The sequence below is a fragment of the Pezoporus flaviventris genome, unplaced genomic scaffold (assembly GCF_033815535.1).
Source record: "Pezoporus flaviventris isolate CSIRO_AGI_PZ_B2104156 unplaced genomic scaffold, CSIRO_AGI_Pfla_v1 ptg000015l, whole genome shotgun sequence".
Taxonomy (NCBI): domain Eukaryota; kingdom Metazoa; phylum Chordata; class Aves; order Psittaciformes; family Psittacidae; genus Pezoporus; species Pezoporus flaviventris.
The window spans coordinates 41,202,846-41,228,554 of NW_026892563.1; the positions used below are offsets into that span (position 1 = coordinate 41,202,846).

Sequence of the window (25,709 nt, forward strand, 5' to 3'; positions counted from 1 at the left end):
TTGTTTGGCTTGATAAGCACCGGCTGGGAACTCACTCCAGGAAAGATGCTGAACCAGAAGACAGCCAAAACAGAGTTTTGCCAAAAAAGAAAATAAAAGATAGGCAGCCTGGCACTTGACTCCTCATGGTTTGCTAAAGGTGGGGCGTTTCTTTCACCTCATCGTACTTACTCATACTCTAACCCAGCCAAAGGCATTGTCTTGCATCTCTGCTGAAAAAATGGTGGCGTGTATCAGTGAATGCTGTCATAAACATACAAGCTTTACCTGTATGGGAAAAAAATGAAGTTATTGGAAGAAAACTGGTTTAGAACTAGAGAGAGAAAGGCCAGATTTTAAACGGGAAGTAATGAAAGAGGGGATTAAACTGTTTTGAACTGAAAACAGGAAGTGAAAATAAAAAAAGACAAACTGATAATGAAGCTACAGGCCCTGGAAAAGACTAACTTGAACTCCTGTAGTTAAGAAAAGATGAAGGTAGGAAGGAAGAGTGACATTGTGAAAACAGATCTAAAGGGGTATCACCTGACTGAGAACTTGCTTCATGGTTGTTCTGGGATTTCAGCTTTCCTGGGCATCCAATGGCTTCTGTGAAGTGATCAGTACAGATGTCCTCAGCCTCTTCACAGCCCTTAGGGGCATTACCCTTCACTCGTTCTGAAAATTTGAGGTTCCTGTTAGCTGCCCGTTCCAACTCTTCCTCTTGCCATGTGATAGCCCATCACATTAGGTCTCACTCTGTGACCACCCTTCCTTATCCACATCATCAGTCAAGCTCTCAACAAGATAATCCCATGAACCTAAAATGGCAGGACTCAACACAAAAGGACATGACCTCATATTGCTGTAAGGCAAGAGAAGAATCATAGCATCATAGAAGCATCACAGTTGCATATAAGTACCTAAAACCATAAAAGAGTGAAAAAATGCCAGTGGAATAGCAAGGACTTATAAATATTGGGATGGGGAAGAGGAAGGTGGAGCTGGACCACCGTGAGACTAAGCAATGAGAAAGTTCACCCTGGTCATATGAAAGGAGTATATACATGACACTAGATGATGTTAATGGTTCTCTTTACGTCTACCCTAAAAGCCTTCCAGAGTTGTTTAAAATGAGCTGCAGACTGGATCAGACACCTGGAGAGTACGGCTCTAGATGTTACTGGAAGTTAGTTTCAGATTCATTTGGACAACTTTGTGGATGTCTCTGTGGATCTAATTAAAAGTTTGGTATTTTCCACTGCAGGCTTATAAACTGCAGTCAGAGGGGCTCACGTGGAAAGGAAGAGAATAGCTGCATCTCTCATAGTCCTTGAAGGAGCTCAGCAGGGCTCAGCCCCACTTAGGATTGGGATCACAGCACCCTGGGGCCTTGCTAAGAACCACTGGTGTTGACATGAAAATCATGTACTTATTGCCTCCTTTTGTTCCCTGTGCAATGGTCTCACCTCAGTTCTTCCTTAGAGAGGCAGTGACTCAGACATCCCATCTGGGGACATCTTTATTTCTTTCTTAATTTGACCTGGTGCAACTGCAGCTCCTGGGAGGAATGCCAGAAAAGCTCATTCTCTAACAGTTTTCCACAGAGACACCATCCCAAGTTGATGCTGTACACACTCCATCCCCAATGTACCAAGTCTACAGCTCATTTCCTCATCTACCCATCTCACGTTTGACCATCTAGGTTAACATTTTGCACCTATGTCCCTATGAACAAAAAATACATTTTCAGTGTAGCAAAGCAAGTAACTATTTCCAAAGAAGCTTATTTTGGAAAGGAAACTCTGGCAACTAGCATCCCAGACTGAACAAAGAGACTCCAGATGATCCGGAGCTCATTTAGACAGAGGAACTGTGGTAGACAGTCAGTATATGTGTGTTCAGAGAAAGCAGGTGGGATGCAGAATCCATTCTAGCACTCAACCCTTGAGGCTGTTTCAAGCTATGTTTCAGCAGGTTAGTTGGAGGTGAAAGCAAAGAACAATCTGTCAGTAATGGTGAGCAGAGCCTGTATTTTAGAAACCATATATGCTTGTTGAACTGGATAGCAAGTAAAACCCACCACCTCCATCAGATCCCAAACTCCTTCTCCACAGGGCTCCTCTCAAGCCATTCATGCCCCAGCTTGTACTGACCCTGGCGATTGCTGCAACCCAAGTGCAGAACCTTGTACTTGGGCTTGTTGAACTTCATGGGGTTTGCACAGCTCCTCAAGCTGGTTGGGGTCCTTTTGGATGGCACCTCTTCTCTCAAGCATAGCAACTGCAGCAAACTTGCTGAGAGTGCACTCTATCCCACCACCCGTGTCAGTGATGAATATATTGAATAGTATTGGTCCCTGGAGGGACCTTATTTGTTGCTCATTTCCACTCAGACTTTGAGCCACTGGAAGTGGCCATCCAGCTAGTTCCTTATTCATCTAACAGCTCACCCGTCAAACCCATATCGTTCCAATTTAGCAGCAAGAATGTTGTGTCAAAGACCTTACAGAAGCCCAGGTGGATGACATCAGTACCATTACCCTTGTCCTCTGATGCAGTTACTCCATCTTATAAGGCCACTCAATTAGTCATGACCTTGGTGAAGCCATGTTGGTTGCCTCTAATCACATCCCTGTCTTCCATGTTTTGACATGTCTTCCAGGAGGATTTGCTCCACAATCCTGCCAGGCACTGAGGTGAGGCTGACTGGTCTGTAGTTTGCAGGGTCCTTATTGCCCTTTTTAGCAATGGGGCGATATTCCCTTTCCTGCAGTCACTGGGGACCTCACCTGACTGCCATAACTTTTCAAACATGATGGAGAGTGGTTTGGCAACTCCATTGGCCAATTCCCTTGGGACCCTGAGATGCATCTCCTCAGGTCCCATGGACTTTGTGTATGCTTAGGTTCCTCAAGTGGTCTTTACCCTGATTTTCTCCTATGATGGGAGGGACTTCACTCCCCATTCCCTATCTTGAGTTTCAGGGGCTTCAGAGATCACAGTATCACAGTATGCTAGAGATTGGAAGGGACCTCAAAAGATCATCTAGTCCAATCCCCCTGCTGGAGCAGGAACACCTAGATGTGGGATCCTAGATGTGGGAAGAGAGAATTGAGGCAAAAAACAGTGGAGTACCTCAGCCTCGGACTACCTCAGCCTCAGAGTACCAGCTGAAATCAGAAAGACCCACTTAAAATAATACCTGTGGGAACAAGGGAGAAACATCTCCAGCTTTCCCAGATCCCAGGCCCATCCCAAGCACATCAAGGGCAGCCCCAGGCTGTCACCATTTGTGGCCAGCAGCACTGGTAGTTGTAAGAAGGCAGGAGGTCTCTGTGGATTCTGTACAGGGACAGGAGCATTGATCCCACACTTGGATCAGGCATTTACATTTTCTTATATGCCTCGGGGGCTTCTGAGAGTCCTGTCTGGCCTGATGAAGAGAAAAAATCATCTGGAAAGCAAAACACCTCCTTCCAAAGCTGCCTTTTCTGCTGGGGAAGAATGGAAGAGTCCCTGTGGAGCGGAAGGTGCTGGTTGTGCATCAAGTGCTGCTGGCGTGGGGACAGAGCCTGCAGCCAGCAGAGAAGGGCACAGATTTGTGTCCCAGGTGAGCTGCTTGTGGGTGTGATGGGGTGAGGATTTGCTTTCTTCCCCTCAGAATGGCTCACAAAGTGTTGATGCATTGCAGGGCTGTCTTGTGCTCTGATTGCTTCTCCTAATGTGAAAGTCTTTTAGTGCTTAGAGGGGAATTGCTGTGCAGGAGGTGAGTTATGCTTGCAGTTACAGACTTGGTTTTGTTCTTGCAGGGCCTGTGACATTGCTGTCGCGTGGGACATTACTGTAGATGCTTGTGATCCCTCAGAGGATGATGCTCCCCTCTGCTCTGTGTCCTGGAGCAATCCTTCCCAACATACATCCACCTCAGGGTGAGTGCTTTGGGGTTTCTCTTCAATAACGTGTGCGTGCGTGAGTTGCAGTTAGCCTGCTCTCTGCACTGCTCCAGCACAGTGTCACGGGCACGTGTGCCATCATGACACACGACGTGAGGACTGTCTGAGAGGATAATGACAGCCTGGGCAGGCCAGAGAGTAAAACTGGTATCAAACATCACATTGAGCATAAGGCCAGGATTTATACTGCAGCAAGGAGTTCTGGCTCTACATTCTGGAAGCTCATCCACAAGAAATAGCAGGGAAGAAGGAAGCTCTGGGTTTATTCTCCCAAGGAAAGCAAGAGCGAGTGAGTAACTTGGTGACAACTTAAGACAGCACAAGGTGAAGTGTTTCTGATGGAGGTGGTGGCTTTACAAACACTAGAAAGCCTTCACCCTGCAATAGTCTGTGTCAGTCACAGCCCACACGTTCAGGAAAGGTCAATTTCAAATGAATTCACGGAGATGCTGCTGAGGGATTGGAAGATTCTGCCCTTTGGAGGAGAGAAATTGCAAGGAGTTCCCCATTGTGTACCTCATGTGGCCCCATGCTGAGGCAGGATCTCATTTTGGGATCCCATTTGTCACGATTCTTGGAGCCCAGAAGTAAATACCAGGACACAGAACCGGTATGTTTAGCTCCAGGACAGTACTGAAAGGGCACCCCGTGGGTATAAGGTGGCACTTTGTGTTCCTCTTTCTCCTGTGTGGCTTAACTGCCCTTTCTCTACCTTTTATTGGATGAGAAGTTAACAGGAAATGGGTTTTGGGCATGGTCATTTTCTGTAGTCAGTGACCACAGCTGTAACTGGAGTCAGGCAGGAAGAACACGGGCCTGGGGTGACTTCGCTGGTGTCTGTGGGGCAGGGACCATTCTCGGGGGAGAGAAACAAGGGCAGCATTACTTCTAGAACCCACGTACAGGAGCTCAGGCGGGCTCAGCAGCGCAGGCTGGGATGTAAGATGCAGTGTGAGTGCAGAATGGCAGAGGAGTTGAATCTGAGACAACCAAGACCTTTGGCATTTCACTTCAGCACACCCAAAAGTGGTGTTACACCATTTGGGTTGCAGGGAGGCTGCAGCAGAGGTGCAAGGTGAGTCCTGGACACCTTTAAGCTCATCTTTAAAGACCCTGCCTTACGAAAGCAGCCAGGATCCAGTCTGGGCAGGGGCCCAAATCCCACTCCAGATGAATTTCCAGCAGCAACACCTCTTGTGGCTCTGAAGGGTTCAGCTGAGGTTTGGTTTGGGGAGCTGCAGGAAATCCATCTGGAATGGGTTTGGGATGTGTGTTCTTTCCTGCCTTAATTCCTCAATTTCTCAAGATGCTTTCCTGACTGACTGTGGTTGTAAGGGAATGACCACAAACAACACTGAGGCAGTGAAGAAGTGATGGCTTTGTAGAACCAGAGTTTAGAATTCCATGGAGCAAGGAATTCCTTCAAGGTCCCAGAGCTCGAGGAGAGGTGGAAGACTGGTCAGTGAACCTTCTGGATAAGAGGAAGGGTGACAACTAACTTCAGAAAGAGGAGGAAGGCAGGCGTAGTTTTGACAGGACCAGTAAAACAGAAGACAACTGTGTTCCTACAGGAGCTTGGTTCATGATAATACTAAAAATCACCCCCCTGAGACATGAGACCTTTGCCTACAGACACCTTTACTCATGGGATGTGTCATTCCCCCCAAGGAACACGCACCTTGCTCTCCTCATCCATACAACCCCTATTGCGTGTGCCTGTGCTTGGACAGCCTGGACTGCTGTGATGTTCCCACAGCACCTCCCTGCTCCCACAGCTCTTTTCTCTACAGCCCTCCTCCATTGCACCCTGACAGCTTGGGGTCGGTACTGTGCCCTCGGTGCTGGCGATGGTGTCTGGGGTCCCCTGTAATGCAGTTAATGCTCTTTTGGGTGCATTTCTGTGGTATAAGGTCCCCATGTGACACGAGTGCTGCTGGATTTGCCACATCCTGCAATAAGATGTGTTCTCTGGGCTGCACCCAGAGTGTTTCCAGCCCTGGACACGCCAGGACAGTTTGGGCTGTGCAGGCAGGACATCCCCGCACACCTTGGCATCAGAACCCCCCTTCTGGATGAGTGAGAGACTGAGATTCCTGGGGGGGGTCTCCAAAGAGCCGGAGCAGAGACCAGGGGAGTTGCAGTTCATTAGTGCCTTAATGCCGGTGAGCAGCCAAAGGCACTCAACTGCCTCCACCTGCCTTCTGCTCCTTGATTTGTCCCCAGCTTTGCCTGTGGGCTCCCTCCTCCTGGTGCAGACAAACCCTGGCTGCTTTCTGCTCCCCGGCTCTTTCCTGGAGCAACTGCCATAAGGACAGAGCCCTCCAGCCTGGTGCTGGCTCTGCTGGAGCCAGGAAGAGTTCAGACCGGTGAGTGTGGGAGAGGCTGCTGGGGTATCCACTGGGGCGAGGACACCCCTGTGAGGGTGCACAGGGGCGTCTGGGGAGGTGGGAGAAGGCACTGGCAGAGTCCAGCCCGGACCTCTGGCACTGGTGGGTGCCAGCCCCTCTCTGGGGCTCCTGTGGTTGCTCTGTGCTGCTGCTGCTGCCACATGGGGCCAGAGGGCTTGCAGCCAGAACCTGGCTCTCGCCCGCTCTTCTGGGGAGAACAGGGATGTTCCTGGGGTCCTTTGTTCCAGTTGTCAGGAGCTTCACCTGACTGCCACGGTATTTCAAAGACACTGCATAAGATGCACATCTTTAATGCGGTAATTTCACTGGCAGTGTGGCCATTTGCTCTGTACTTCTTCATGGCACAGATCACTGTATTCTGCCCAGTCCCAGGGCTTAGTCAGCTCCAGGAAAGGCTTCAGTTTTTAAATGATCAATCTGGATGAAGGTTGCTGCTTTAGTTGTCTGTGATTCAACTGGTTGTAAAAAGTAGCAGTGTTCTCTAATATTCATTGCTTGAACAGTACTGGTGTACTGGGGTGATAATCACGGTAAGATAACTTGTGGAACAAGGTATCTAGTGTCTAAGGACACAATTTGCAGTTGCATGGGACATGCAAAACGGAAAGAGGAGGACTAGAAGATTCACCAGAAGGTGCAGGACTCCAGTCTGAACCTCACTTGGAATGAAGCTTCTAGTCCTGTGTTTCTGAGGTGAAAGTCATTGGTCACATCCAATAGGAAGCGCTAACCGGTTACCTAGCCTCTGTAGCTTCATTTTAGACAGAATCATCATATCTGGTCCTTGTTTGATCCCTCCACAAGCTAATTCAGTGTGTTGTGCTGGCATAAAATAACAAGTGTTGGTTTGGAAGGCCATAAGGTTTTTGTCAGTGTTATTCAGGGCAGAACACAAAAGCACAGGAAGGCAAGGTCACTTGGTAGGCCACAGGAGCATCGCTTCCAAGTCTCTTCCACTGCCAATGCAGAGGACTGACCACGGGTTGATGTGTTGTGTTGTTTGAAATACTGACATGGCCTTCAACATCTCAGTGCCAAAATCAACAGTATTCTGATGGATTGGGCCCTTCATTTCCTTCTCCTCTCCGTGCTTCCACAGTTTTCATCTCTCTGCTGATGTACTAAATATGTTTTGAGGTTTCAGACAGATTTGGAACATTTTCATGTTTAACCTTAGTAGACATCAGAGGACCTGACCCCTTTTATAATAACTGGAAGGGCTGAATGATTGAGGTCTGAGTAGTCAAGGTCAAAGTACTTTGCTTAATGCGCATCTTACGATTATCTAATAGGACTTTATAGCACCACAGATGTTAAAGTACCAAATCTTCAGATCCAAAGATCGGTCCTTGTCCTTCAGCCTCTCTGCCTTGTTCTGCTGCTTCTTTCTCTGCTGCTGCTTCTGCTCTGTGTCTGCTCCTGCCTCTTCTGCTTCCCCTGCTCTCCCAGTTCTCCTTCCTGGGAACACCTTGCCCATATCCAAGTCTGCACTGACCTCTAATGCCTACTGCAACGAATTGAAGGTGGCCGGTGGGAGGGAGAGGAGCTTGGTTAACCTCTATAGCAGGTCTGAGCCGTGGCAGGAAGACAACTGCATCCTCACACTCAGTGCAGTAAATCTCACCAAGATCGCGATCTCCTCCAGCTCTGACTAAGGCAAAGACATAAGGAGCTGATCGTATATACGTGTGCACCATCAGGACAGAAATCAGCTCCCAAAGTGCAGATGTCAAAGAAGCAGGAGAATCAGTAGGAAAAAAAGCAGACATAGAAGCAGAAAAAAAGACAGCAGAAGAAGGCATAGAATCAGAGGCAGAAGTAGAAGCAGGAGAATCAGAAGTAACAGCAAAAGCTGGAAAAGCAGGTGCAGATCGATAAGCAGAGGGAAAAGTAGGAACTGAAGACGCAGCAGAAAAAAAGCAGATGCAGAAGAAGCAGAAGAAGATGCAAAAGAAGGAGGAAAGGCAGAAGTAGACCCAGAAGCAGAAGAAAAAGCAGAAGTAGAAGCAGAAATTAAGCAGAAGAATCACTGAAACTATAACAATAAGCAGAAGCAGCAGTAGAAGAAGCAGCAGAAGTAGTAGAAGCAGCAGAAGAAAAAGACTTCTGAAGTCTGCACTGACCGGCTGTGGAGGTTAACCTAGCTCTCCTCCTCTCCGGCCATCCTAAATTCTTTGCAGCAGGCACTAGAGGTCAGTGCAGACTTGGATATGGAGAAGGTGTTCCCGGAAAGGAGAAACGGGAGGAGAGCAGGGAACGTCCTGTCCTCTCTGATTTAGAACCGGTAGACATGTAAATCCAGTCCACAAAACCGGAGCGAACTGCCCAGGGAGGCATTACGCAGATGGAGCTTTAGATGGGTAAGCAAGGATGGATAGCCATGTTGGTGGCATAACTGCATGCAGCAGCAGTGCATATGCTCATGTTTAGGTCTGTTCACATTAGTAATAATAATTAGGATAAAAGTGCTTCTGTCTTTAACACAGGATCTGCTATGTCACGGGAAATTCCACATCCAGTCCCTGCTCCTAAGCCTGAGGGGCCAGGACAGAAAGCTGGTGCTGGGCATCTCCTACACGTTGCGCTTGATGGGTGATGCGGGAGGATGGGGAAGTCTGGTGCATACCTGAAGGAGATTTGACTTTGGGTGAGAACAAACAGTGAATTTAACTGTGTGATGCTGGATAATATTGTGATCATTTCCATGATGGCTGAACACCCATCACTGCGCAGGATGCCTCATGGCACCTGATCCCACCACTCTGGATTTGAGGATCTGAACCTGACTCTCTCGATCACCACATTAATGAAGAATGGATTTGGATCAAACTGGACAAGTGGCGCAGGGATGGGATTGGAACTGGCTTTCTCTGGAGGCAACAGGCCACTCCAGTTTTCACGGCTTGTCCATTACATTCTCTGCATTTTCTGCTTGATGAGTGCTAAAAGCCCATCTTCCACATTACTGCAGAATTCTCCTGCTTTAACAGTTCTCTTTCGATTCTGATGGTTACTGCAATGACAACCTATTTGTTGGGTTTAAATAGGCCTTCCAAATAATTTTGTCACTTTGAAGACAAAATGTTGCCTAACAACAGGCGCTGTGGCTACTCCAACCCCAGCAACAGGCACTGCAGGTACTCCAACCCCTGCAACAGGCACTGCCGCTACTCCAACCGCAGTGATACGCGCTGCAGACACCCCTGCGACAGGCACTGTGGCTGTGCCCCTGTGCGCACCGGACGGAGCAGGAGCCCGTGGAACGGCGGAGCGGGCCCTGCCCAGCATCCCCGCTGCGCTCCTCATCCGAGCCCTCCGCGGGGAGCCTGTTCCTTCCTTGATCCCTTTTCCCTGCTGCCTCGACGGTGCCCGGACCTCGTCCCGCTCGCTCCTCCCGATGAGCGCGGCCGTTGTTCATCGCAGGCAAACCCCCCCCCGCGACCCCGGAGGGCTGGATCCAGCCTTTCCCGTGCTGCTTTCGGGGATGGTCCTGGGTACCGCGGCTCGGCGCCCTTTGGGGGACCAGTCTCGCTGAGAGACCAGCCGCTGGGCCTCGCAGCAGCCACGCTGTGCTCCTCCGCACCCAGCACCATTGCAGCATCCTTCATCCCGCAGTCTCACCATAAAGGGATGGCTCCATCGCATCAAGTGCTTCCTTTTATTTCAATCCGCATGGAAAACAAACAAGAAAGATTCCCGCGTTCCCTACACTGCGCACTATTAACGCAGATCCCGCCGGCACACACTCAGTCCCGTGGCCGGACCCGACACCGCGGAGAACCGGGGCCAATCCCCCCCCACCCCAGCCCCAGCCCAAACCCCTCTGGAGAAAAGCAACCCGCAGCTACAGACCGAGAATCTGCCCGTGGCAGGGAAAAGGCAGAGACCACGACTACGGGCACAGGGAGCTGGGGAGCAGCAGCTGCTCCGCACCTCCGCCAGGCTGCTGACGGGAACACTAGGGGACACACACGGAGGGAAGGACCCCCGTGGAAAACCGGGGATCAGCAGCTGCAGGAGCAAGGAGCGGGTTGGGAACCCCCGGGAATTATAAATAAAGAAATAACTCACCCACCAGCCAGAGCTCTTAAAAAAAAACACCAAAAAAACAAGAACAAAATCATGGCAAGAAGTTAAAAACCAAACCTGGAGCAACAAGAGAAAAGGTAAAATCTTACCACTGTTAGCAACTGTACAAGAAACTTTGCTCCTGCAGAACTGACGTTGTTTAAAGGGGACAGAGCATAAAACTAGACAGGGGAAAAGAAATCACTGACCCAGTGGTGCCCAATAGAATTGCTCAGCACCCACTGAGTGATGCCCAGCGGCGACCTGTCCCTTCTGGGTAAATCTCCCAAGTTTGTATACTGGGCATGACATGCTGTGGTATGGAATACCACTTTGGCTAGTTTGGGTCCGGTGTCCTGGCTCTTCTTCCTCCCAGCTTCTTGTGACCCTCCACAGTGGCAGAGCATGAGACTGAGAAGTCCTTGATCAGGGTAAGTGCTCCTGAGCAACAACTAAACCATCAGTGTGTTATCAGTGTTATTGCCAGAATAAAGCCAGAAGACAGCGCTGCACCAGCTACAGGGAAGAGATTTAATTCTATCCCAGCCAAAACCAGGACAGATCCCTAAATAAGTAGTTTGTACCTTAAAATGTGGTTTGGAGCCCCGAAAGGACTCTTTCAATTGCAGAATATGTGAACTTTGGACCCTGAAAATGAGGCTTTGGAACCTAAAATGGGCGTTGAGCCTTACAAGATGGGTTTAGACCCTGCAAATGAGGGTTTGGACACTTAAGAGGCTGCTTGGACTCGGAAAAATGCCTGGCTGGATCCTAAAAATGGCATCCTGGAATCTGAAAGGACTTTGTAAACTGAACCTGAGCCTTTGGACCCTGCAAATGAGGCTTTGAAGCAAAAAATGAGCCTTTAGAAGTGAAAACTAAGACTTTGGAAAGTCAAAAGGAGGTTTTGGACACTATAAATCAGGCTTTGGACTTCAGAGAGGAGGCTTTCCTTTCCTCCTTTCTCTTTCTCTTTATCTCTCCTCTCCCCCAGATCCTCAAGCTCTCCTGCTCCCATTCCTACCTCTGGGAAGCTGGGCTTCTTGTGATTGGTGCCTCTTTATCGTTTGGGTATTTTGTGTTTGTGTTGCTGTCCTATGTGCAGACATCAGGGCCATGCTGAGGATCCCCTCTGAGCAGGGACACTACACTTGGCCATGCTCTCCCTCTTTGTCAGCAGTGGCACATTTGCCTGCCTGAAGCCCCCCTCCATCTCCTCTCCACCCCTGGATCTGGTGGTGTCAGTGCTGTACTCAGTGGTGCCTCCAGCAGTGAGGAACCAGGAGCTCAGGGATGCTCTGAGGAAGCTGGTGCCTGGATGTGTTTCAGCAGCCGTACACTGCCTGCCTTACTCTGGCTCAGTGTAGGTCATAACAGGCCAAGTCTGCCTCTCCTGCTTTACAGTTGGGTTTTTTCCACTTCTGATGTTGTTGTCTTCAAAGACATGTCAGTATTCATCCCCTTCTACTTCAGTATCTGCCCATTTTGTGTGACCCACAGACTTCGTGTCAGTGGGGGTCTCATTGTATTTAAGGGAAATATATGATCCTGCAGCAATTTCATCTCTGTGATATGTCCCCAGTGTAGCAGGAATGAAGAGGGAATGAAATCAGCATTCTGGCTGCTCCAGCCAGCCAACACAGACACTGGATGAGCTGAGCAGGGCTGGTGCCTTACTGACAGACAAGGTGGGTCTGGCTGGAGATGGGGAGGGCAGCCATGGCTGCAGTGACCATGAGCTGCTGGAGAAGAAGCACAAGTAGCAGAATGACAGTGCAGGACTGTGGGAGAGCTGATTTCAGGTCGCTGAGGATCTGCCTGGGCTGTTCTGGAGGTAGAAGGGGCTGTGGGTGCCTCTTGGATCTTCAGGGACAGCATCCTCCAAGCCCAGGAAGAAGCCAGTCTGATGTGCAGGGATGAGCAGGGACCCCCTGCCCTGGGAGGTCCAACACAGCAGGAAGCAGGGAGGCTGGAGGGGAACAGGCTGCTTGGGGGGCAGACAGACACCCGGCCTGTGGGCACAGGGAGGGAGCAGATGAGCCAAAGCTTCCCTGTGGCTGGAAATGGCCACACATGTGCAGGACGCCCAGGAGGCATCTTCAGGATGTGCTCAGCACAAGGAGGGCAGCTGAGGGAGCCTTGGTCCCAGCGCCCAGTGGGGCAGGGGACAGAAGGACAAAGCTAGGATCAATACAGTTATTCCTCAGGATAAAGTTTCTCCTCTGAGAGTGCTGGTAGGAAATGGGTTTGGCTGAGAACCTGCCCGCACTCGATGTTTTTCTGTACATTCACCTATACATAAATAGAAGATTTTGCCAAATCCTCACACAGAAAGACAGAGAACACAGACCTGATGGCATCTCTCAGTGTGACAGCTGCCAGCCCCAGGGGTGGCCTTCAGAGACACGGGGTCCTCCGGAGGTAGCACTGGGTACATCTGGTCAGACAGGAGAGCGCTGCCTGAGAGCCTGAGGCATTTCTCATGTGTTGAAAGGATGAGCATGGCCTCATCAGCTGAAACACTTGAACACTTTGCATCAACTCTCCGTGTTTTCCCATGATCCAAATGAGAGGTTTCCATGATGTGTGTTTAAAAACACAGCTGGTGAGGATGGAGAGATGCAGTAACAGGTACAGACATACTGGGGTGAGAAGATGGTGGGGAAGCACACTGGGTGTCTGCAGCCTGCAAAGAAACAGGCACAGGCATAGGACAGTGCAGGATGGGCTGTGGTGCACATGGCCAAAGGCACTGGCAAGGCTGAATGTCCCTGACAGAATCCAGGTCTTTGTCCCGTTGGCTATAATGTCCCTGCCACTAAGGCTTATGAGAAGGCACATCATCATCATCATCATCATCATCATCATGGCCATAGGGCAACAGTGCCTCCTTGCACCTCCCTGGGGAGGCCAGAAGGTGTCATCCCATCGTCCTTCACTTGGCATCACACTCCCCGCATTCCCAGGAAGAGCCTGAGCCAGGGGCTGGGGTCAGGGCTTTCCCGTCTTCCTTCATCACATAAACCAGGGGTGTTCTCAGCATCAGAGGTGCTGCACTTTGCCTACCCGTGATGATGGCCTCCAGTGCTCTGCTCTAACGAGTCCCTGGGGAGGCTCCGTCAGGAGCCCAGTGATGCTTCAAGGGACTTGGGAATTGCTCCCGAGTTTGACTTCTTGAGAGGGCTCTTCAGTCTCCTGCCAGTAGCTGAGGTTCATGGGCTCAGCACCAGCAAGGGGCTCATTCAAACACAGAAAGCCCCGAGGGGCCATGTCTCTGCTGGAATTTTTCTTCAGCTTCTCATGACTTGCACAACTCATTGCAGAGGTTTCCACTGGACACTGAGTGATGGAGATTGCAGAGGTTTCCTGAAGGAGGGTGTTTATTTCCTCACTTTGTTGAAGCTGAACCTCATCGGTGGCAGCTTCTACTTGGTGTACAGTTTAGGAGTGTGTTTCCACCCCAACCAGTTTCGGCTACCTTAGAGAGACCCTGGCTCCATATCAGTCGGAGAAGGCTGCTTTCACCTCTGCTACTGAAAAGTAATCAACTGCACACTTGAAAATGAAAAGTGATTTCTATGAGCAGCTCTTTGAAGTCATTCTTCCTAACTACACCAGGAAACCTCTCTAATAAGCTCTACAAGACTAGAAGGAAATTATGGGCAGAGACATTGTTTGTTAGTGCTTGATTCATTTTAACAAGCCCCACAGTGCTTTTGGTGCTGAGTCCTTGAACCTCAGGTGCTGAGAGGTGATTACACACACCTTGCCATAAGGCAAAGTCAGAAGAAAAACCGCAAGTAGCTTGAAGCATTAATGAGTCCCATTGAAGGCCATCACCAACACAGATTCCCTAGGGACTCACTGGAGGAGATAACTGAAGGCCATGATTGCAGGTAGGCAAAGGGAATGTGCAGGGAGATCAGATGCTGAGAAAGCCCTGGGTTTGCTTGATGCAGCAGAAAGGCCAAGCTCTGACCCCCAGGAAAGATGAAGTTGTGAATGCTCCATCCCTGGCAGTGTTCAAGGCCAGGTTGGACAGAGCCTTGGGTGACATGGTCTAGTGTGAGGTGTCCCTGCCCATGGCAGGGGGGTTGAAACTGGATGTCCCTTCCAACCCTAACTGTTCTATGATTCTATGGGAGAGATCTCCTGAACCGACCAAAGGGATTTTCCATACCATAATACATCATGTTCAGCAATAAACTGAGAGAAAGGAGGGGGCTTTGCTAGGTGGTGACATTCATTACTAAGACATTTGTCTTCCACAGCAACCCTGACACGTACCGAGCCTTTGACTCCCAGGAGGTGGGTGGACATTGTCTGTTGATGGGAAGTAGAGAACAAATCTCCGTTGGTTTTGTATTAACTGCCTTTACCCTGAACCACAGTTTTTATTCCCTTGTCCTGATGAGGAGAGGGAGTGAGAGAGAAGCTTGGTGGGCTCCTGATGGACAGCAAAATTTAACCCGCCACAGTCATCTGTCTGGTCCATCTCTCCTGCTACAGGCTGTGTTAAATTGATCTCGTTCAAGGACTCCCTGCGAATTGACATCTTCCACGAAGGAGCTAGAAGTTCATTTTGCCCCATCGTACACAGAGGTAATGGAAACACTGCACAGTGGTGGTCAAGGGCTGCTCAGTGATGGAGGCCACCACTAAGTGGCTGCCAGGAGGACTTTGGACCATGGATGCTATCTGACCCTCATTGTTCAGCCAACTTGCTACTCACCACATCACCCACTTCTTCAGTCCAGCTGTCAGCAGCCTGGCTATGAGGAGTCTACTATGAGCATGTCAGAGGCCTTGCTAAAGCCTGGGTACAAGACATCCCCTTCTTTTCCCTCCCACATGTGTTCTGCAACCCCTCTCTTGTCCTTCAAACGCCTGGGGATGGCTGTGGGATGACGTGCCATATCACCTTCCTAGGTGACCCAGGCTACTCTGTAACTCTGCCAATCCTCACTCCTGCCCTTTTGGAAGACTGGTTTCAAGTCTCCCTTTTCCAAGACCTCAGGAACCTCTCTGACAGCTTTAGTCTTTCCAAGGTGTTTGCGGGAGGTCTCACAACGACGCTGGCCAGCCTTCTCCCTCTCTCTGACACCAAACACGTTCTCAATATCCCAAACCTCCAGAGGAGTGCCCGGGACACAACACACGCCTGTCCAGGTCCTCAGGGCTGGTTCGGAAGGGAACCAGAACTGATTTCTTCTTAAAAGCCCACCACCATGGGCTGTCTGTGCGGTTCACAGGTTTCCTGAGTGTTTTGTCAATGCCCATCCTTTGTGCTCCGCAGGCTGTAGCTGAGAGAACTGAAGCAGGGGTGAGGATGGTGTCAAAAAAGGGCAGTTTGAACTGTTTTCAGAGGGCTCTTTTGCCATCACACTGACAATGGTGAAGGTACTGGAGAAAGCAGTGGAACAAGTGCCATCCCTGGCAGTGTTCAAGGCCAGCCTGAACGGAGTCTTGGGTGACATGGTTTAGTGTGAGGTGTCCCTGCCTATGGCAGGGGGTTGGAACTGGCTGATTTTTAGGTCCTTTCCAACCCTAACTATTCCATTCCATCATATTCCATCCTATTCTATTCTATTCCATTCCAGCACTGGGACAAAACCACAGAAGAAGTGGTCTGGTACGCTGGGGCTACAAAATGCGTGTGGGACAAGAACGAAATCCTTGCTGGAGATGGCTGAAATCCCCCTAGCCAAGGTGCTGCTGTCTTCTGGAGACAACCCTTCCATCCATGACTCTTGCAGAGAGCACGCGTGGCCCTCAGCCCAGTACTGATCCTAGGATATGGCCACCAGCACGGTTCTGTGCATGCAAAAGGTGCAGGAAATAGCAGTGACACTGCTGTGAGCAGGGACTGTGCTGTCCCCAGACAAGGAACAGTCATGGTGGTAGAGCTGTAGCAAGTTTGGTGGAGCTACAGCAAGTTTTCATGTTTCCCAGCAGCAGCAGCCCCAGGATGAGGCCAAACCTACCTACAATCACGTGTCATAACAGACAGGAGGAAGAGATTTCCTCTTTCCATTGAACATTTTAGGTCTCCACATCCCCTCTCTCTTGGTAGGACACCAGTGAGTGAGAGCATTTCTTTCTCTGTTAGGAGCTTAAAGGAATTGTGAATACGTGGAGATGTTTGTGCCTCTCACTGCTTCATGCTCCCAAACTGTGCTCTGTGAAAAGTGAGAAATGCCATGTTCTAAAGGGCAGTGCCTCTTGTGCTTGCAGAACTGCTTCAGACTGCACACATCATACGCTTGTACAGATGTGGCTCTTCTATAGCACTCAATGAAAGGGACAGGCCCATCAGAGGAACTGCAGCTGCACCCAAGAGGTTTACATACTTAAAAATGTAGGATTCAGTTTGGGAAAAAAACTGAAAAATCAGACTAAAACATCAAATTACGTGCAAACTGTGACGTGAAAGGGAAATTTGGTATTATTTATCATATTTAAATTGCTGCCTTTAGCCTGTTTATTGGTTAAAATATCAAGGGATATTTATCTTCTAAACGTGGGTGAAAAAGCAGGTGGAATGCAAAATAATGTTTTTTTTTTCCAGATTTCCTTAAGCTTTTCAGAGTATAAGGCACCTAAATGGTGTAGGAGAAGAGAGTAAGCTTCCAGAAATTGCAGCTCAGCTTTTTATGCCATTAAACATTGCAACCATTCTAGCTGGGAAAATAGCACTTGGAATAATATTTGGTGTAATCTGTGATATTATCTACTTCAATCTTCAAGAAATCCAGTCAAGAAGTGTGAGCTCTCCTTGTTTATCTTCCTAAGTGTAACCCTGCAAAGCAAAATGTATGAAAGGCTAATGAAGGATCAGGCCAGTAAAGGCTTTAAAAAACCAAAGGTAATGTACTTTCAATAAGAATCATAGAATAGTTAGGATTGGAAAGGGCCTTAAGATCATCTAGTTCCAACCCCCTGCCATGGGCAGGGACAAGGAAGACTAATCATGTTTAAAAACCATGTTCTCTCACTGATTTAGTTTTCTCTCGCCATCCTGAAGCAATTGCAGAAGCATCTCAAGACCCCAGAACTCAGTCATTAAGGGTTCTAAGCAGCAGATTGGTTGGGAATCTCGCTGAGTTGTCTGCCCAGCTCTAAGTGTGAATTTTCCCACTTCATTTCTGTTTTTCTCTTCCTTTCTGCACAATAACAGTTTCTGCGATGTGTTTCATGGGTTTCAAGAGGTTTCCTCTGGACACTAGGAACTGCTCCTTAGAACTGGAAAGCTGTCAGTTTAATTCATACCTATTCTTCACACGTGCATTCTTATCAGCACTCTATCTTGTTAATAATACCTTTTTCACTTATGTTGACATGTGACCTGAACCCTTCAACCTGTACAGGTTAAACTGTGACCAGTTTGGGATCTTTCCAGAACTTAGTGAGCTTTGGGAAGATACAAAAAACCAGGATGCACCCTGTTTTGTTCTGACTGGGTTGATACCCCAAGGCCTGAATCTAGAAATGTTTCCTCTGTCAAAAATCATGTTTTATTTTTTTTCTTTTCTGAGAAAAAAAGTGCAAGTTAAAAGTAAAATGTCAATATTTAACCTCAGGGCAAAATGCTTGCATTACTCTGAAATACTTGCTTTCTCATGCTCAGTTGTCTAGTAAGTTGTAGAGCTGGGCAACTAAGGGTAATTCTGGTTTGCTAAGCCTTTTGCTATCTCAAAATCTATTTCTATTTGGATTATGAGTAAAACTGAGATCCTGGTTTGTTGTTTGGCCTTGGAAAAGAGAACAGATCCCCAGCGTTCAGGCAGTCTGCTCGGTGTCGCAGCTCCAGAGCTCTGATCTTAAGTACCCTGTGACCCATGTGTCAGGTAAACTGCTGGTAGGGCACAGGGCTGGGGTCCTCTTGGAACATGATGGAATGTGGTCTTTGAAACTTTTTCATGTCAGCTAAGTGGCAAATTGATGTGAAAATGTGTTTCTTTGGGGTTTTCCCAAATCGTTTGAGTGGTTTCCTATCCCTAAGAAAAGGAAACAGAAGCATTATACCAGAAGAGGTGATTTAGTTTTCCCTTCCTTATAGATGCAGACAATGAAAATGATTTGATGCTACACTGGAAACATGGAAACAAGTCTCTGAGCACAGATGAGCACATCTCCCTCTCCCAGTTTTCATTAAAGAATTCAGTGTTTCCAGTGGACTAGGTTTTTACAGCAGTACTGGTGTAGTGAGCCCCTGTCATTAGAAGAGAGAAGCACAGGACACAGTCATGCAGAATGACTTTTCAAGTTCAAATTCATTGCTAAGAAATGACTGTTACTGCTTTGAGATCTCAGCTAAAACGAGGTCTGTCAATCACACTGGCCTGTTGGCCCAGGTCCTTGGTTGTCCTTACATTACCAGTGTAATGCTTTCTGGATATTAGAAGAAGAGTCCATAATACTTGTCACTTAACATCTGACAATAAGAACTGGAAAAAATGCACAACCAAATACATTGGTGTGAGCTCTTGCAAACTTGTGGTGCTTCTCTTAAAGCCCTTGGAGTACTGGTTTTACAGGTATCTTTGGGAACTAGTTCTATAGAAAAGCTTGAAAAAGCAAACCCTAAGGGGTCAAATACTAGAGAGAAAACATGAGGAACCCCAGTGTGTTTTATTGTCTAAAATCTCCTTTTCGAAGCTGTAATATGGCGCTAAAAGTCTATTAACTAGAAGGTTTCCACATGGCAGCATTAATAACCTATTGAGGTCAAATTCATGGTTTTCTTAATGTTTCATGTTTACACATAAAGTTGCAGGGAAAAAATCCCTTTATGTCAGTGCTACATTGCTTAACTGTAGGTATCTGCCCCAGACAGGTTTTTATTTCTCCCCATAGAACTTGGAACTATACTTTCTGGCAAACTGCACAAGGCTTTAGGAGTTTATTATAGCCTTGATTTCATGCAAGCTGGGTTTTATTTGCTTTGTATTTGTACATGCAATTCTAAAGTCTTAAATACTTCTCTATATAAGTAGCCTAACCATATGTTTTTAACCAGATCATATAGCATGTTTGTTGCTGTAGTGACCAGTCTGAGGCAATTCATTTCAGTGTGGGTATCATTCAGTGTGAATATCTCATCTTGATATAGCACCTTAATATATCTGCCTTGATATCAAGGCAGATTAAGTAAATAGAAATTATTCCACATAATATGATGAAATGCCTACCACTTTGGGAAAAACCTTGAAGACATACAGGAAGGCTGCAAATAGATTTCTTTACTGTACTTTATTCATAGGACAGCTTCTTTTTGCATTTAAAAGAGATCCATTCAGGTCTGCCATGGCTCATACTGAATGCAGTAATATCAGTTTAAATTATGATGCAGCCGAAGCAGACATTCACAGCATGATCAGGTCCTCCATCCTTATCTCTTGCTCGTGTATAAGCTCCGAACACAGCTCCAGAGCCATTGTGAGCAGAGGGCGAGTGATACCTTACTATCATAACTGTGCCTTGCTGAGAGCTAAGTCAAATTTGTCCTTGTTGCAAGAAGGAGACTGGGATGTTTTCCACCAAACTGCTACCACTGAGTGTTGGAACTGGGTCCTAGGAACTCAGCTGGCTTCTTTCTGCCTTGCTATTGTCTTAGGCAAGCAAATATGGCCTTGTGCACAGCAGCGCAACGCCACACCACCCCGGTACCCAGCCCTGTGCAGCACCTGCACAGCACCTGCACAGCACCTTTGACTTTTTGCAGTGTAACTGCTTAACACTTACATGTAAATGTTTTGACAATGAGCTTATTCAGCAGGGTAAAGGTGGAAAGAAAGACCTTTTTTTAAGTCACCTAAACAATGCGTGTACCATATTTGTTCCTTAGAAAGAACACTGCCCTTTGTAAGCACATACTTTTCTTTGGCTTTGAGGTTTTCATTCTCACAGGAGCCTCCAGTTTCTCTTGTTTTTTTATTTTGCTTCTTGTTGGATGAAAATGATTACACACAAACGCTGCCCCTGAAAGTAAGGAGTAGTGGGGAACAATCAGCATAACTGGAGGAAGGCGGGAGGGAGTGAGAGAGCGGCTGCGTGGTTCTGAGTTACATCTGGGCTTAAACCACGACAGCGTGTTTAATACTAGATGGGGGGGTTTGTTGATAGATTATGTCCTATAAAGCCCCTCTTTGTGATGGCACGACTGCTCCAACACAGGCTCGTCAATGTGTCTCTTTGTACTGGTCAGCAGACGCCGCGCAGCCAGGCATGTCTGTCTTCTCTTCACGACCCTGGTTTCCCTTCCGTTGCAGGAGGTACAGCACCCTTTCCGCTAAAGTCAATGCTCAGCAGGCAGACCGACCGGAGGGTAGGAGAAGCACTGCTTACCGCAGGGTATTTGCAACATGACATAAGGCAGGCTGCTTCTTGGGGGAGTGGGCTGTTGGCTTTTCTGTCCCCTAGCGGGACTGGACAGTTACATTCTGTCTGTATTCTCCCGGCAGTTTCACCTGAAGTCTGTTTAGTTCCTTTTTCAATTTCCTAACCTCAGCTATAATACCGTATTTTATTTCTGCACTCACGATGCTTTGCTCCCAAGGCAGCAGTATTTTAATGGTGGATGAAGGACAGATAATAAAGCACTATATAAAACCAAGGTGGCGGCAATATTTCTTAGGTATTTACTATTAATGATGAGAATACACCATTCAAGCTGAAAGGAGAAGGCCAGTGAATAGAGCTCACAAATAAAACAGCTCTCTTCTCCCCCCAGAACAGGTTTTCAATAGGTTGGTACAATCAACTTTTTATAAACTTTTTTGTGCTACAATCCTATTTCCCTGCCATACTGATGATGATGAAGACAGGCTGAGAAAGTTGGGGCTGTTCAGCCTGGAGGAGAGAAGGCTGAGTGGAGACCTCATAGCAGCCTTCCAGTGTCTGAAGGGGGCCTATAGGGATGCTGAGGAGGGACTCTTCATTAGGGACTGTAGTGACAGGACAAGGGGTAACGGGTTAAAACTGAAACAGGGGAAGTTTAGACTGGATATAAGGAAGAAGTTCTTTCCTGTGAGGGTGGTGAGGCACTGGAATGGGTTGCCCAGGGAAGCTGTGAATGCTCCATCCCTGGCAGTGTTCAAGGCCAGGCTGGCCAGAGCCCTGGGTGATATGTTTTAGTGTGAGGTGTCCCTGCCCATGGCAGGGAGGTTGGAACTGAATGATCTTAAGGTCCTTTCCAACCCTAACTATATGATTCTATGATGTCTTGGGTTTCATTTTGGATTGACAGAAGAGACATTGCTGTGAGGGTATCACTTGGTAAACCTTTAACATAGGTTTACCTTTAACAAACCTTTAACAAACCTGAAACCTTTAACTTCTGGGAAGTACAGAATGGACAAGGGAGGGGTTTTGAAGTTACCTTAGCTTCTTATTTACACTTATTTAGCTTCTTATTTGTTAGTTGAAAAACAAATTATGGTACCTCCTACCTCCTTTTATTAATGCATCCAGCAACTCCTTTTGTTTATAAGGAATTTTAACTTCATCTTTAAAAAGCCAGTTTTAATTCTCAGTAGGTCATTTGTAATGCTGTCAAGATGCTTTTGCTAATCATGTTCTTTAATTTATATACGGATTTCTGCAGACGGTTATGCATCAGGAGTTCTACGAATAATGCACATTTCATTAGCATAAGCATACATAATTTATAGGCAATGTTAACAGCACAGTTTAAAAAGCTTAGCTCCCTAGCCTAGAGTATACATATTTCAAGTAAATTGATTTCCTCTTATGCGGTATACTTCGAACACCATCCTTCAACCTAAGCAACGTGCAGAGAGAGAGAGGGAAAACTCCTGTGTGTTACAATGGACTTGAACCAGCATAAAACTGGAGAAGGTCTACAGTGAGACCCAGCTGAAAGGCCAATGCTATCAGCCAGTGCTGTTTCACTGAGATGTCCTCACTTCCAGTGTTAATATTCATCTCTTTAAAAGCAGGGCCTCATTTGGTTGTTGGTCTTGGATATTTTTCTGAGACAGAGCAAAACAAAATGAGACTAATTCCTGCATGTAAGAAGAGATTGAAGGGATGAGGGTGGAATTCTAGACATGCTGAAGTAAACAAAACCTGTTTCTTAGTTTCAACAGATACAGCATTCTTATGCTAGTGCTTTTAGAGAGACATGGATTATGACAAAGACAGACAAGCTGATACATGCTGTCAAGAAGTACAATTTGAGAAGGGTTGGGAGGGAAATGAGTGATTCTTTAGTGCTCTGGGACAAGAAGGTGTGCTGTGGAGCCCCTGGCTCTGGGACGTGAGGGAAGCCCACAAGCCTGCTTTCACATCTCTACAGCAGTACTTGAAGCTGTCACAGAAATGTGGTCCTTATGCTGCTGAATCACCAGTCTTGTGTTCCCACTGTTCAAACGTGGTGTGCTGCAGCTCTAACTGCATACACTGAGCAGAGAGATGATTTACTTGTTTCAGTCTTGTATGTGATACGTCCTTCATGGTTCACTCCGCTTTTCAGAGCCTGTGCAGTGAAGTTAAAGGCAGTGTCAATGATATGCCCCCAAAGAGCTGCGCTGCCCAAGCAAAGCTGAGCTGAACAGAACCAAGTGGCCAATATTATGATAAGCTCCCCTTTTTCCTTTGGCAGGTATAACTACAGTGCTGACAATGTCAACCATCATTGACAGGAGTAAGCGCCTCAATGCCACAAGTGTCTTACATAAACCTTTTTGTCTTCTTGTCTGTCATCGAATATGTACCAGAGAACTATCTCATACAACTGAAGAGAGAAAGCAACTGAAAAATGGGGCAAGGTACAATCCTCTCTGTGTTTAGTTGCCTTCAGAAAGCACCACAGAAGCCACAGAGTAATCCTGATAGATCGCTGTGAGAGCACTGCAGTAGCCACATCTGTGACTCCATTCTGTATCTTCCCTTATTTTACTTGGCTGAAGGGAGGAAATCTATCATCCTCTCTGAGATGCTGAGAAAGCTGTGCTTTCTCTCCCTTCCTTTTCTTGTGGCAGAGGTTAGGGAGTTCACCTCCTGATTCCCCTCTCCCCAGAGGAAGGTGATCTTCATTCTCTTCTCAAATACCTATTGATCAAAGTGGTTTTCTTCTCTCTGAAATACACCACAGAATGCAGTCATGGGATTTTCCTTCCCATTTCCTGTGAAGCAGAGTGCATTTTTCCTTCTGCTTTTCCATTTTCAATGGAAATGACGATGAGTTTAATGACGCCTTTTTGTCCCAAGACCAGAAGAATGACAAGGTCATTCTTAGCAAAGTGTGCCTGAAGCGGAACTGTGCACAAGTTAAACATTCACTTTCTATGAAGCACTCACTTAAAACCTTTGATTCGAGAATATCCCCTCAAGGAAACTCCTTTGTTGAAATATCAGAGTTAAAACCACAAAGTTTTTGTTGTCTGTGGGGCAGACTCTACAGACAGCAATACTGTGAGGGAGCCCTGTTCTCCATATGCTCTCCACAGAAGGAACAACACTGAAGAGAAAGCTTGCTTTGTTTTCTGGTTTATTTATTTCTGATTTACTAACATTCTCCTGCTAGATACAGAATAACTATTCTTTGTTGCCAGGCTTCAGGAATGTATAGTATTGATGCAGTGCAAGCAATGGCTTTCGATGGCTTCTTTCACGACACGGATGTGGGCATGGACCTGACTGCTTTCCCAGACCTCTGTGAAGAGAATGAGACATGGGCACATGCAGACAGCGTCTCCAATGTGAAAACAACTCACATAAAGAGGAAGAGATCTGTGAAGGGAAGTGTGAGCAGGATTATATTACAGGACAATCATGTTATTGATACATATTCCAGGATTATATTCCTCAGTGTGTATACTGTGTTCAACTTTTTTTACTAGGGCTTGTCCGTATGAACAAAGCCGATTATAAGCTAGACAGTAATTTGTGTATGAGGGTAATATTGTGCTTTAAAAACAGTGCAACAGCAGTAGAGGGAAGGGTTAAAAGCTTCCAAAACTGACTTCTGCATCGTACCAAGGCTGGTTCAGTTAGCAGCAAAGCTGTTAATGAAGAACTCCCAGGAGTCTGGTTTCTTCCTCCACTGGGCTGTTGCAGTGCTCCATTGGAGCAATCCAATGCACAAGCTACTACTGCAGTAACGTAGAAGCAGTTTGCTCACTAAGGGAACCCTTTGTCATACACCTGAACAGACAGCATCTCGCACTTGAGGTATTATCCAGGCAGAGATTGTAGGAAACCTGTTCAAGAAAACAAACCAACCACATCCTCAGCAGAACCTGGTTCTTCTGATTTATGTTGCATATGTGAGCTTGGGGTTCTACCCCATTCCCCCTCCCCTTGGCTTTTGAGATTGGATGTTACAGTAAGGAGGAGCTACATACACCTGCTTGCAGCAGTGATCCCCAGCACTGTTCAAGATACCACACTGAGACACATGGGAAATAAAAGGAAGCAGCTGTGTGCCCTCTACAGGAATCCTGTTGGTCCCAGATGAATCCTGCATGCAAATATCCTTAGGTTCAAGCTAAGGAGGTTGAGTTAGGAATGTTCAGGAACACACACAAAAAGTGTTCATGGCTCCAGAAAAGAATCAAGATTATTTTTGTGACTTTCCCAAATTAGGAGGATTTTCCACTGTCGTGGTTTAAACTCAGCCAGACAGCTCGTTCACTCACTCCCCCCCTTTCCTCCCTCTTTCTTTCCCTCTCCCCCTCCCCGCTCCCAGTGGGATGGGGAGGAGAATCTAAAGAATGTAACTCCCACGGGTTGAGATAAGAACAGTCCAGTAACTGAGGTATAACACAAATCACTACTGCTACCACCAATGATAATAATGATAAGAGAAAATAACAAGGGAAGAGAATACGATACTGCCCGCTGAAATGAGTCCAACCCAGAAGACCCCGTGTCCTTCTGGGTAACTCCCAGTTACCCCCCCGGGCATGACGTGCTGTGGTATGGAATACCTCTTTGGTCAGTTTGGGTCAGGTGTCCTGTCTCTGCTTCCTCCCGGCTTCCCCTCCTCCCTGGCAGAGCATGAGCCTCACAAAGTCCTTGGTCAGGGTAAACATTACGTAGCAACAACTAAAAACATCGGTGTTATCAGCACTGTTCCCAGGCCAAAAGTCAAAACACAACGCTGCACCAGCTACCAAGAAGGAGAAAAATTGACTGCTACTGCTAAACCCAGGACATCCGCTTACATTCCTTGGGTTTATCTGTCATTTAATGGAGTGAGTTTATATTTACCAAGTCAGGTCAAAATGGTAATTCGTGGTAGCAAAAATGTCACAAGGTCAATGCTTGGTCAT

General features: G+C 47.2%; 1 protein-coding gene across 1 annotated transcript; it reads left to right on the plus strand.

The window, feature by feature from the left end:
- Positions 1–17,580: 17,580 nt before the first annotated feature.
- Positions 17,581–24,290, plus strand: GABRR3 (gamma-aminobutyric acid type A receptor subunit rho3; the record flags this gene model as incomplete). The annotated part of the gene is given in 9 exon segments (XM_061454498.1): positions 17,581–17,662; positions 18,470–18,553; positions 18,556–18,609; positions 21,159–21,225; positions 21,626–21,687; positions 23,036–23,070; positions 23,072–23,159; positions 23,162–23,197; positions 23,983–24,290. Coding segments are annotated over 9 exon segments (816 nt in total), but the record flags the coding sequence as incomplete, so codon positions are not given.
- Positions 24,291–25,709: the final 1,419 nt, after the last annotated feature.